Source organism: Narcine bancroftii, chromosome 7 (assembly GCF_036971445.1).
Source record: "Narcine bancroftii isolate sNarBan1 chromosome 7, sNarBan1.hap1, whole genome shotgun sequence".
In the NCBI taxonomy this organism is placed as follows: domain Eukaryota; kingdom Metazoa; phylum Chordata; class Chondrichthyes; order Torpediniformes; family Narcinidae; genus Narcine; species Narcine bancroftii.
This window is the reverse complement of record NC_091475.1, coordinates 146961967-146975068: the sequence shown is the minus strand read 5'-3', so window position 1 is coordinate 146975068 and position 13102 is coordinate 146961967. Positions and strand designations below refer to the sequence as shown.

Sequence of the window (13102 nt, the reverse complement as noted above, 5' to 3'; positions counted from 1 at the left end):
GAGGAATGAAAAGTGAGATTGGACTGTGAATCAAAGAATTTTTCTGAATGTACGCACACATTACATACACGTGTGTCATGATAATGAATATGTATGAGATGTACCGGAAGTCACGTGGTATGAGAGAGAGAGATAAGAGCACAAGCAGGAGAACAAAGGAAACTGGAGAATAAAGACACTGAGAAGTTTACCTGATAAAACTTGCGTTCGATGTTTTATTAACTTCACATTTCGGGCCACAAATGTGACAGTGGCGACGAGGATGAAAGAAGCTTGAAGAAAATTAAAGACTAAAGAAGATTACAGAGGATTAAAGAGAACTTCAAGGTGATAAGAATTTTCTCTTTGACTCAATACTTTTGGGGCTGGAATATTTCCTCATGGCTGGTGCAGACAGTGACTTTCTTACACATAGTGGAATTGCTCATTTTGACCCAACAGGTGATGCAAGCACTGTAAGAGTGAAGTGGAAGGCATGGCTGGAAGAATTTGAATCCTACACCGACAGTCGTGGCCTATTTCTAGATACCGGTACGGTTGAACAAAAAGCGCAGAGGAGGGCGTTACTTCTTTTCACTGCGGGACCCGCAGTTTGGGAAACATTTAAGACACTTTTGAATACTGGAAGAAAAGATGAGTACCGGAAAGCGGTAGATGCATTAAATGCACACTATGTAGTGACACCGAATGCTACATTTCAACGCCATTTGTTTCGGAGAACGAGACAAGAAGATGGCCAGACGATTGCTCAGTACGTGACGAGACTACGCCAGCTAGCTGTTGGATGCAATTACATGCCAGCTGATTTGGACAACCAATTATTGGATCAAGTCGTACAGCACTGCAGATCAGATAAACTCAGAAGACGTCTACTGGAAAGAGGGAGTGAGTTGGAACTCACCGATGCTTTAGCCATTGCTGCTGCATTAGAGGCTGTTGAAGGGCAATTTCATACCATGTCCCTGAAAGACAACTCAAGCTAGCAAATTAAGAGGCTCTCACATCGCCATAACCAGCCAAGATATACATCGACACAAGACGTGGAGTGTTATCGAAACCGAGGTCACTTTGGAAAAGATCCATATTGCCTGGCCAAAGGCAAAGTTTGCAGAAAGTGTGGAGGTAAGGACCACTTTGCAAAGAAGTGCAAAAGCAAGTCCAATGCAGACCAGAAGAGGAAGAGTACAACTTCCAAAGGCAAAGCCTGGGGGAAAGGAAAGTATCCTGGAAAGAAATATACCATTCGCCAGATAGACGGTGACGATGATGATACCCAGGAGGGACAGAGTTGTTACCAAATTACGTTGAATGATATACATCATGAGAAGATCCCAGTGATCATTGGTGGAGTGACAGTGCAGGTCATTGTAGACTCAGGCAGTGACAGTAATGTGATTGATCGACATTTATGGGAGAAGTTGAAAAGGAAAAAGATCATCTGTACCTCAAAGAAGTGTTCCAAGAAACTGTATCCATACACAGCAACCAAGCCATTGCAGACCATTGGATGTTTTACTGCAACTGTTGAAGCTGGAGATAAGTACACCGAAGCAGAGTTTATGGTCATAGAAGAGAGGGGAGAACCATTGCTGAGTAGAAGCACAGCACAAGACCTGGCAATACTTCATATTGGAGCTTGTGTCAATTCAATTCAGTCATACGAGGATATGAAGCAAGAATTCCCCGCAGTCTTCCAAGGAGTAGGAAAGCTGAAAGGTCGACAATTGAAGCTAGCGGTAGATGAAACGGTCAAACCCAAGGCACAACCAATGCGCCGAACTCCGTTTGGACTTCGTGGGAAAGTCGAAGCCAAAATTAAAGAATTGATCAAACAAGACATTATTAAACCGGTGGAACATTCGACACAATGGGTCAGTCCCGTAGTGATTGTGCCCAAACCAAAGGGTGACATAAGACTATGTGTTGACATGAGAATGGCCAATGAAGCTATAATTAGAGAACGACACCCTATACCAACAGTGGAGGAAATACTTCAAGAACTAACTACCAGCAAGGTATTCTCAAAAATTGATCTGAAATGGGGCTATCATCAATTAGAGCTGGATCCAGGTTCCCGAGATGTAACAACATTTGTGACTCACTGTGGATTGTATCATTACAAGAGACTATCATTTGGAATTAATGCAGCTTCGGAGATCTACCAGTATGAAATCCATCGAGTGATTCAAGGCATTCCTGGAGTTGCCAACATTTCTGATGACATCATAGTCCATGCACCAATGAAGGAAGAGCATGACAAACGGTTGAGGCGTGTACTATCTAGACTACAGGAGGCAGGCCTTACAGTGAATGGAAACAAGTGCCAGTTCGGTGTGTCAGAAATGGACTTCATGGAACACAGACTTACACGGGAAGGACTAAACCCCGCAGAGGCCAAGGTGAAAGCTATTGCAGAGGCACGTGCACCTCAGAACGCAACAGAGGTGAGGAGTTTCCTGGGATTGGTCAATTTTTGTGCAAAGTTCATTCCTAATTTCGCTACAGTGGCAGAACCACTAAGGAAACTAACCAGGAAAGGTGTACCATTTCATTTTGGATCTGAGCAGAAGAAAGCGTTCACAGCGCTGAAGCAAAGCCTGACAGATGCAAAAACTCTTGGATATTACGATCCGGCGGCATCAACTAAAGTCATAGCGGATGCCAGCCCGGTTGGTTTAGGAGCTGTGTTGGTCCAGATGTATGATGGAGGACCAAGAATCATTGCCTATGCCAGTAGATCGTTATCAGATGTGGAAAGAAGATTCTCTCAGACAGAGAAAGAAGCACTCGGACTTGTATGGGCCTGTGAGAAGTTCCATGCATATTTATACAGTATTGAATTTGAACTCATCACAGATCATAAGCCATTAGAGGTAATCTATGCACCTAGATCCAAACCATGTGCCAGAATAGAGAGATGGGTACTCAGACTACAACCCTACAAATATAAAGTAATGTACATTGCAGGGAAAGCAAACATTGCAGATCCGCTGTCCAGATTGGTGAAGGATGGTGGTCCACATTCCAAGTCAGATTTGGGAACAGAAACAGAGAGCTTTGTACGCTTCGTAGCTATTCAGTCGACACCGAAAGCTGTGACTACAAAGGAAGTCGAGAGAGAATCCGAACGTGATCCAGAACTCATGGAAGTAAGAGAATGCATACAGAGTGGACAATCGGACAAGTGTACTCACAAGGCTTACATTCCCATTAGAGACGAACTTTGTTGCATCGGACAGTGTGTATTAAGAGGTTGCAGATTGGTGATACTGCAAAGATTGAGACCGAAGATCGTATCCTGAGCGCATGAAGGACACCTAGGTATTGTTGGTAGCAAGCAAAACCTCAGGACCAAGGTATGGTGGCCAGGTTGTGATAAAGACGCAGAGAAATTTGTTAAAACTTGTCACGGATGTCAAATCACAAGTAGGAGTAATCCGCCAGAACCGATCCGGAGTACGCAACTCCCGACAGGACCATGGATCGACGTAGCTGTTGATTTTCTTGGACCTTTACCGACGGGTGAATCAATTATGGTAGTGGTAGATTACTACAGCAGATACTATGAGTACGTGGTGTTGAAGTCCACAACCACTGAAAAAACAATACAAGCATTAGCAGAGATATTCGCAAGATATGGATTACCTGTTACATTATACTCTGACAATAGTCCACAATTCATTTCAGAGACATTTGCGGAATACACGAGGACCACAGGTATCCACCATCATAAAGTAACTCCGAAATGGCCGCAAGCCAACGGAGAAGTAGAGATACAAAATCAGTCCATTGAAAAACGATTGAGGATTGCACACCAGAAGGACAAAATTGGCGAGAAGCATTGCTATCTTATGTGGCTGTCTATCGAGCAACGCCTCATGCAACCACTGGAGAAAGTCCTGCAGAAGCATTTTTTGGGAGAAAAATCCGCACAAAAATGCTAGAAATAAAGGAAATCCGAGACGAGATGAGGGACCACGATGCTGAAAAGAAAGGTGCAGCAAAGCTGTACACAGATTTGAAACGTGGAGCCAAGTACTCAGACATCATGCCAGGAGATAATGTTCTAGTGAGGCATGAAACTGGTGGTAAGCTAGACACACCTTATTACCATCAACCCTATACTGTCGTATCCAGAAGTGGCAGTATGGTGACAGTCAAGTCTCCGACTGGAGTCCTGTATAAGAGAAATGTATCAGGTGTAAAAAGGTACCAGTCCAGAGATACATCGAGCGAAGAGGTTGAAAGGCCAATACGAGATGCTGAAACTGAGAGACCTGATGATGTTCCAGAGGCAGTTACCAGCACTCCTGATGAAGTGACTAGAGCACCAGAAACACCCGAAGCCGTGGCGAGTAGTATTTCCGACGCTGAGAGTGAACAACCGAGAAGCGACGACAATATCGCAGGCAGGCCGAAACGAAACCGGAAAGCGCCCAAACGATACGAAGACTTTGTGCCATAGTTTTGATAAGAACTTTGGGACAGTATTTTAATCTTATATCATAAAGTGCATGTATGAGTGCTGTAGGAAGTAAATTTTATGTAGTTGAGTTATAGTATTACCATTAGTTATGATGTTTGTAGGTTTCCGAGGGATATTGGTAAGTGAAGGTAAAGTTTATTTCTGATTAAAGGAGGGATGTCATGATAATGAATATGTATGAGATGTACCGGAAGTCACGTGGTATGAGAGAGAGATAAGAGCACAAGCAGGAGAACAAAGGAAACTGGAGAATAAAGACACTGAGAAGTTTACCTGATAAAACTTGCGTTCGATGTTTTATTAACTTCATATTTCGGGCCACAAATGTGACAACGTGCGTTTAGAGTTAGAAGGGGGTTAAGTTAGTTAAGTCAATAGTGATGTTAAAATATGATTCTGCTTTCATGTTTAAAGGTAATTAAAAGCAACTTTTGTTCCAGTAACCATTTGTCTTGGTGAATATCTATTGCTGCTGGGTTTTGGGGTCCTCTTGGCTTGTAACACTTAAACTGAATGGTCTTTTCTATACCATGATAACTAAAAGATGCATGTAAATATCATTTTCATACAATTAGAAATGTTGGACTTCCATTAACATATATATTTGCAATAGTTTATAAATTAGTATTGCAAAACAACCCAGAGTGATAGAAATAATAATAAACAATATTTTGTCACTAATTCACAAAACACAATGGTCAAAGTAGTACATTTTAAAAGGTATTTAAGGAAAACATTGGAGAGATTCAGAGAGTTAAAGTGGAGTCTAGGCAACATGAGGTTACGGTCATGGGAGATGGAAACATAATTTCCCATGATGAAATTATTAAAAATCAATTCCAACATGGAATTCAATTCAAACCATTACACTTAGAACTTATGAGGTTCACTGACTGAAAAATCATGGTCTCAAGAAAAGAAAATGGACATTTAGGATTTAACATGAAAATAAAATGTCCTCTTCAACTAGAGAATTATAAATGTTGAAAATCTTTGTCCCAGAGAGCAATGGAATCTTGAGCAAACAAAGAATTGCTTGACAAAGAGTTCACACCCAAAACTATGCTGTCTGACCTAATAACTGCTTCCAGAAATTCTTTGTTTCACGATAAACAGATAATTTTATTTAGGCAGGTCAATATAATTTCAATCATTAAGATGTTAAATTAATTACTTAATCCCAGCAAAAATATCTGATTTTTCTGGTCAGAAACAATTAATTTTCAGCTTTATTCTATTGAATTTTGTGATATCAAGAAAAAAAAAATCATTCATTAAAATACCCTTTCTGTTTCAAATGTTTATGTAAATATTGACCAAGAACTCCTCCTCTAAACTTTGACCTAGTGTTAAGGGATCTTTCATATCTCGCTGAAAGGGAAAATAGGTTGTTAGTTCAACATTCCATCTATAAAACTATAATTATCCCCTGGAATTGCAATAAAGCATGAGACCAAGATTATGTGCTGTTGTCTGGACTGGGTTGAACTCACAGAGTTCTTGCAGAAATTCTGGACAAGACTGCAAACTTTAGAAAAAAAAATTTTAAAAAAAAAGAGAATCATGGAAGGTACATCTAATGTAATTGTTACAAATCAGCTGGAGCAGTAAGTTTGTTTCAATCTTTTTATTAAACATATAGTAAACAATACATGAGGAGAATAGAACACCGAATTGAATAGTGAAAACAGCAACATCAATATATTGCAATTCATAATAAAATATATAACCTTATAATATATTGAACAATATTGTCCCTTTTCCTCAATTTGGAATATAGGAAGCTCTGCATTCTGCCCTGGAATATCAGGACAACAAAGGCACCTATACCCAACTCCTATTCATTAACTGCTGCTTTGCCTTCAATACCACAGTCTCAAATAAGCTTATCCCAAAACTATAAGATACATGTATCAGCACCACCACTCCCCTCCCGAAACTGGATCCTCAACATCCTGAGCTGTAGAGCATAAACAGTGAGGGTTTGTGACCACACTTCTTTCACAATTATCCAACCCCGCAAACTACATGATCAGCCCTTCATTACTGCCCGTCTACATTCATGACTGTGTAGCTAAACACTGCACTTACTCTGTCCACATTTGCAGATGATAGGACTGTTTTTTGCCAGATCTCAAACAAGAAGATGCAGTATGGGAAAGAGATATGGAGCCTGGTAGCATACTATCATCTTAGCAACCTTTCCCTCAATATGAAAACAAAGGATCTGGATATTGACTTCTGTTTTGTGTGTGTGGATGGTGGAGAGCTTTAAGTTGCTAATAGTTTTTGTCACCAAAAAAATTGTCCTTGTCCACCACATCAATGTGATAACCAAAAAAGCATACACAAATCTTTATTTTTTTTTCAGAAGCCTGAGCAATTTCAGCATGAGCCCAAGATCTCTTAAATTTTACAGATGCACCATGGGAAGTATTCCATCCACACGCATCACAGCTTGGAACGGGAACTGCTCTAGCCAAAACCACAAAAAACTGCAGAAGAGTAAATGCAGTTCAGGCCATCATGAAACCAATATCCCCTCCATCAACTCAAATTATACCTTCCAATATCTTGGGAAATAACTCCTCCTACCCCTGCCATACTCACTTCTCCACCCCCCTCCCCCCTCCCCCCCACCAACCACCACCAGGACTTCATCAGGCAGAATATACACATAGTTGGAAATATGAACCTTCTGATTCAAGGAGTCTCTTTCCTGCTGTTAAGTAGAGTCCACTCTGTTTAAAAAAAAAAAGATGCCCTTGCATTTTTTTAACCTGTAATTTTCTCTACATCCTGCACTATGATTTTGTACTTTTTTCTATACACTGCACTATTTGACTTATTGTGATACCACTTCATACATTGCTGTCTTCATTATTTATTATTATTGCACTAGCTGCTGTACGAAATGACTTGCCTCGGTAGCAAACAAAATGAAGCTTTTTTATTGTATTTTGAAACATACAACAATAAATAATCCATTTCATTAGTGGTTCAAGTGATACCATTATTGGGATAAGCAATTTCTCAACTCAGATTTGTGCCCATATTTCATATAAAACTCTCTTTCACAAATATGCATTAAGCTCCTCAACTTTAGCTCACATTGTTGAGGTGGTCACCAGCTTCCTTCTGTCATTGTACCTCCTTTCACTATGTTAGTCCTCTGCTTCCTGATCATCAACAAGACTGACTAACACACATAAATCTATCAGCTGGCATCACAGAGAAACTTGTGCTTGCCGCAATCGGGGGAAGAGAGGGGTCACTGCCACAGGGCCTGGATTGGGGGTAGGGGGAAAGAGGTCACTACCACAGTTGGGGGGAGAGGGGGGTCCACAATCGGGGGGAGTGAGGTCACTGCCCCAGGGGATGCCACGATCAGCAGGAGAGAGGTCTCTGCTGCGGTGGGGGAGAGTAGAGCCACGATCAGGAGGGGAGAGAGGTCTCTGCCATGGGAGGGGAGAGTGGGTGGGCCATGAACTGCCGTTGTTGCGAATGCCACTCCAATTCAACATTTGTGGCAGCAGGTCATTGCTGGAAGGGGGTGCGATTAATGGTTGGGGTGGCAACTGACAATGAGGAAGGTGACTGACTGGGGGGTGGTGATTGATGGTGGGTTGTGACTAATGGGGGGGCGACTGATGGGGTCGGTGACTTCGGCGGAGGGGGGTGCAGGGGAGACTGACTATTGATAGTTCCCATGATTGCATGGTGCCTAGGGAGTTAGTATCAATGTCGATCTGTTTTTGATTGGTATACCAGGTCGCCCAATGTGAACATGTTTCACAGCCCTTTTCATACTGGCTAATGGTAAATTGGCAGTTCAATGAACCAGTTCAAAATAGCATTTTTGCCATTCATACTGGACTAATGTTAACCAGTTATCTACACCTTTTCACACTCACCACCTGACATCATAGAGCAAAGGGGCGACTATCCTAATTTGACCCAGCGTACCCCTTGACCATTTCACACTGGGCTAACCACTATACCAATTTAAAATGAACCTGCGATGATCCCTAGGCGGTTCATCCTGGGGCAATCTGATGCCTGCATACCATTTCACGAGCGTTCACACTGACATGTTAAGTAGTAGATTTGTGGTTAATTACTGGGTTAAAGTGCTAGTGTGAATGGGGCTATGGACATCTTCAGCTTTACCTAGAAGTGTTTGAAAGATGAAAAGTGAGAGGGTAGGAGCTACATCTTCTGAACTTGCATGGAAAAAAATATGCATATCCTCTTATTCTGATTAAAGGTTTCCGAGCTGAAAAGTCCGTTCTTTTTCTTTAGTTGTATCCTAACCTACTATCTTCAGGATTTTCAATTATTTTTTTCAGATTTACAGCTAATGTACTATCAATAATTCCAAAGCCTTGACATTACCTGACTGATAGGCTTTTATTACAATAAACAGAAGGTACAACTCATTTTGCTGATTCGAGACCTGAGTTTGTTCTGGGGGAGAGGTTATGGCATTGCTGCCTTTATTTGGGGAATCAAGGGGAGGAGCCACAGGTACAATCAGCAAGAGGCTGGCCAGCCATACACATATTAACAGTGGTTCCACCACATTCACCTCCTTTTTAAAAGAAGTTTGACGGGGCAGGGTGAAATAGGTTCCACGTCAATCACAAATTCAGTTTGTTCAGTAATTGTTGTAGCTCCAACAGTGGCTCAGCTATTGACTCTTGGATGGTCTGGTTGTTGTCGGTGGGTGGGGTGTCTGGTGACTGAACTGAGACATTTTTGGCGGGGGCTGGGGTATGGTGACATGTTATGTGGTGAATGATCGAGGGAGATGAATGTACTGGTTGGTCAGCTAGAGTCCCGATGTCTCATACGCGTGGCAGGTCCTGGACAGACACAGTGTCCTCACACCAATCTGGGTATGCCACATAGGTGTTTGGGGTGGGGTGGCGTGGATATGGATAAGGTGGACTCTCTCAACCAGTGGGTCGGACTAACAACTTCTCACATTCTTTCAAAGCAGGACTGGCCCTGGGGACGTCAACCAGGTTGGAAGCATGGCCCCGAGGTGGTCTTCCTGGAAAAGGGAAACAACCTTCATGTGGCGTGCCATTGGTGATGGTGCACAAGTGGGATCTGATTGCATGGAGTGCTTTGGGAAGGACCCTTTGCCAGTGGGAGACGAGAAGGCCTTTTGATCTCAGAGCTAGGAGGAGCCTTCCAGATAGTGGCTTTTTCCCTTTCCACCTAGCCGTTCCCTCGGGGGTTATAGCTGGTGGTTCTGCATCTGGCAATAGCTCTGGCCAGCAGATATTGGCGCAGCTCATCACTCATGAAGGAAGACCCCCAGTCGCTATGAATATAGCAGGGGTATCCGAACAGGGTGAAGAAGTTATGCAAAGCTTTAATGAAGGTGACAGCTGTCATGACCGGGTGGGGAATGGCAAATGGAAAATATAAGTACTCATCAATGTCGTTGAGGAAGAACACATTGCAGTTCAAAGAGGGCAGGGGCCCCTTGAAATCCATGATCAAGTGTTCTAAGTGGTGGGTGGCCTTAATCAGGTGCGACCTGTCCGGCTGGTAGAAACGTGCTTTGTACTCCATACAGACCTGGCAGTTTCTGATCATTGTCCTGATGTCCTCGGCCGAAAAGGGTAGGTTGGGGGCTTTGACGAATGGAAGAACCTTGTGACCCCAGGGTGGCAGAGATCATTGTGGAGGGCTTGTAAATGGTCTATCTGCACACTGGCGCAACTCTCTCGGGACAGGGCATCCAAAGGCTCATTGAGCTGTCTGGGCCATTACAAGATATCATTGTTAGAGGTGAAGAATTTGACTCTCCATGTCAAAATCTTGTCACTCTTGATTTTACCCCGCTGTTTGTTAATGAACATAAAAGCAACTGCACATTGGTCAGTCAGCAGAGTAAATCGTTTGCCGGCAAGATAGTGCCGTACCACCTCAACAATGGCCTGGGCCTCCTTCTCGATGGAGGAGTGCCAGATCTCAGGGTCTTGGAGGGTGCGGGAGAAAAATACTATGGGTTTGCCCACCTGGTTAAGTGTGCGGCCAGGGCAAAGTTAGATGCACCTGGAAAGGGATGGATTTGTCCACAGAGTGCATCACGGCCTTGGAAATACAACCTTGGATGTGGTTGAAGGCCTCATGGGCCTCTGCTGACAGGGGAAAGAAGTTGGCTTTTACGAGGGGCGTGCCTTAGCTGCATAGTTGGGGATCCACTGTGCATAATAGGAGAAAAAAAAAACAGGCACCTTTTCAGGGTCTTGAGGCTGTAGGGAAGTGGGAGCTCCAACAGCCAATAACTCCATTCTCCATGAGACAGCCGAGTATAGCAAAGCATGATGTGTAGAATACACATTTTTCTTTGTTGTAGGTGAAGTTAAAGCTTTTGGCTGTCTGGGGGAATTTCCGGAGGTTGGCGTCATGGTCCTGCAGATCATGGCCACAGATAGTGACATTTTCGAGTAGAGGAATGTGGCCAGTAGGCTGTGCTCATCAAGCATTTGGTCCATCTCCCTCTGGAAGATGAAGACTCCATTGGTGACCCCGAAGGTGACCTTCAGAAAGTGGTAGAGGTGGTCATCCCCCTCGAACATGGTATACTGGCAATCCTCCAGACTGATCAGGAGCTGGGGGTATGCTCACTTTAAGTCACTGGTGGAAAATACCCAATATTGGGCTATTTGGTTTACCATGTAGGCTCTGCGAGAGGGTACGCATCCAGTGTGTAAACCTGTTAATGATCTGACTGTAGTTGATAACCAGTGTTTTTCCCCACTCTTAACCACCACTACCTGAGCTGGTACTGGGTTCGATGTTCCCCCTCGATCAGGAGCCATCTCACCTCTGATTTGATGAAAGTCCTGTTCCCAGTGCAGTATCTCTTGCTCTTGGTGGCGACGGGCTTACAGTTGGGGGGAGAGGTTGGCAAACATAGGTTGGGGGAGGGGGGGAATCCAGAGAATGGAGAGCCCGCGGGACTTTTGGAGGGGAGGGCAGGTGGTTTAAAAACTGTTGGTTGCAGACAGTGAGGGGGAAGATGAGGTCCATCATATTCCACGGTGATGCTATTAAGGTGGCACAGAAAGTCCAACCCCATTACCACGGGTACGAGGAGTTATTGTATTCTGCACCACGCATGGTCAGTGTAACTACGCAGGTGCCGTGGATGTCTGCCGAGTGGGACTTAGAGGCCATGGAGACTCTCTAACTCACCACGAGGGAGTAACGCTGCACTGTATAGGGGTGGATGAAGCTCTCTGTGCTCCTGCGATCGAGCAGGCAGCTCGACTTGTGCCCATTTAATTCTATGTCCATCATTGACTTGATGAGCTGATGAGGGCTGCTTTGGTCGAGCATGACTGAAGCCAGAGTAGCATTGCTGTTTATTCCACTGTACTGGCTCGTGGTCTGGTAAGATGGCGGAGTGCAAGGTGTTGGCTCCAAAAGTGGTGCTGTTGTTGTTTGTGGGAAGTGACATCGTCCAAGATGGTGGTGGTCCCCACTGCTCACACTCAGCACTGCTTGGGTTAGAAGGTTGCTTGGATTTGCATATCTTCATTTAATGCCCCTTCTTCCCATAGCCAGAACAGATGATGGCCTTTGCCAGGCAGCATTTTCTGGGGTGCTCCTACTAGCCACAGAGGTAGCACTTTGGGTACTTGCTGGCAGCTGCGACTGTTGTCAGGTTGAGACATGGGGCAGCCAGTGATCCCACATCCCAAGATGGCAGCACTCATGCGGTGCCCATGTTATTGGTTGAGAAAGAGTCCATGTTGCGGAGGGTTACTTCTAGAGTTTTAGCTAGTTCAATGGCTTTCTGCAGCTTCAGCTCACCCTGTTCTAGCAGTCGCTGGAAAATGTAATCCGATCTGATGCCTGCTACACAGGCATCTCGGATCAACTCCTGCATGCACTCTTTTGCTGATGTGGCCTTGCAGCCGCAGGCCCGTCTGAGGTCTTGCAAGATCTGAAGGTAATCATCGATCCACTCCCCTGGTTGCTGCTTTCACATGGCTAGGACGTGCTTGGCGTAGACTCAATTCACCTGGGCCTTTCAGAATGCCCATTGCTTCAGTAAATGTCTAGCATTCTCTCACTATCAGGTAAACATGCTGCCCAACCTGTGAGAACAATAAGTGCAGTTTGTCTGTAATCGAATTGAACAATCTCGTTGGAGGGTTGTAGATACATGTTGAGGCAGCATAGCCAGAGTTCGAACTTGTCAGATACTTCCGGTGGTCTTGGGTTGATTTTCAGCCTCTCTGGTCTCAGCAAGTTGTCCACTCCAAAAAAAAATATGCTAATAAAATTGATGTGCCATCAATAACTCCAAAGACTAGAAGTTACCTGACTGATAGACTTTTATTACCATAAACAGAAGGGACGTCTCGTGTTGCTGACCCAAGACCTGAGCTTGTTCTCGGGAGTGGCCGCCTTTATTTGGGGTGTGGTGATATGTAATTACGCCAGGGGTCATCCTGGTGACCTTGTATATAAAGCAGTCCAGAGCTTCAGTCTCACCTTCCAGGTTCGTCTTGCAGAGAGACAAGACCTCTTAGTGTCCATATTAGTTTATTAAAGCTGTCTTGTACTCGCACTGCTGGTGTGGTT

The 13102-nt window shown here is 44.1% G+C and overlaps 1 protein-coding gene across 1 annotated transcript in view; it reads right to left on the bottom strand.

Moving 5' to 3' along the window:
• The window catches only part of angptl5 (angiopoietin-like 5), a 50330-nt gene extending 38482 nt beyond the window's left edge, over positions 1–11848 (bottom strand). The window contains exon 1 of the mRNA XM_069892484.1: positions 11705–11848. Within this exon, the coding sequence (XP_069748585.1) occupies positions 11705–11848 (144 nt within the window). The remainder of the gene's footprint in view (positions 1–11704) is intronic.
• Between the last annotated feature and the right edge of the window lie 1254 nt (positions 11849–13102).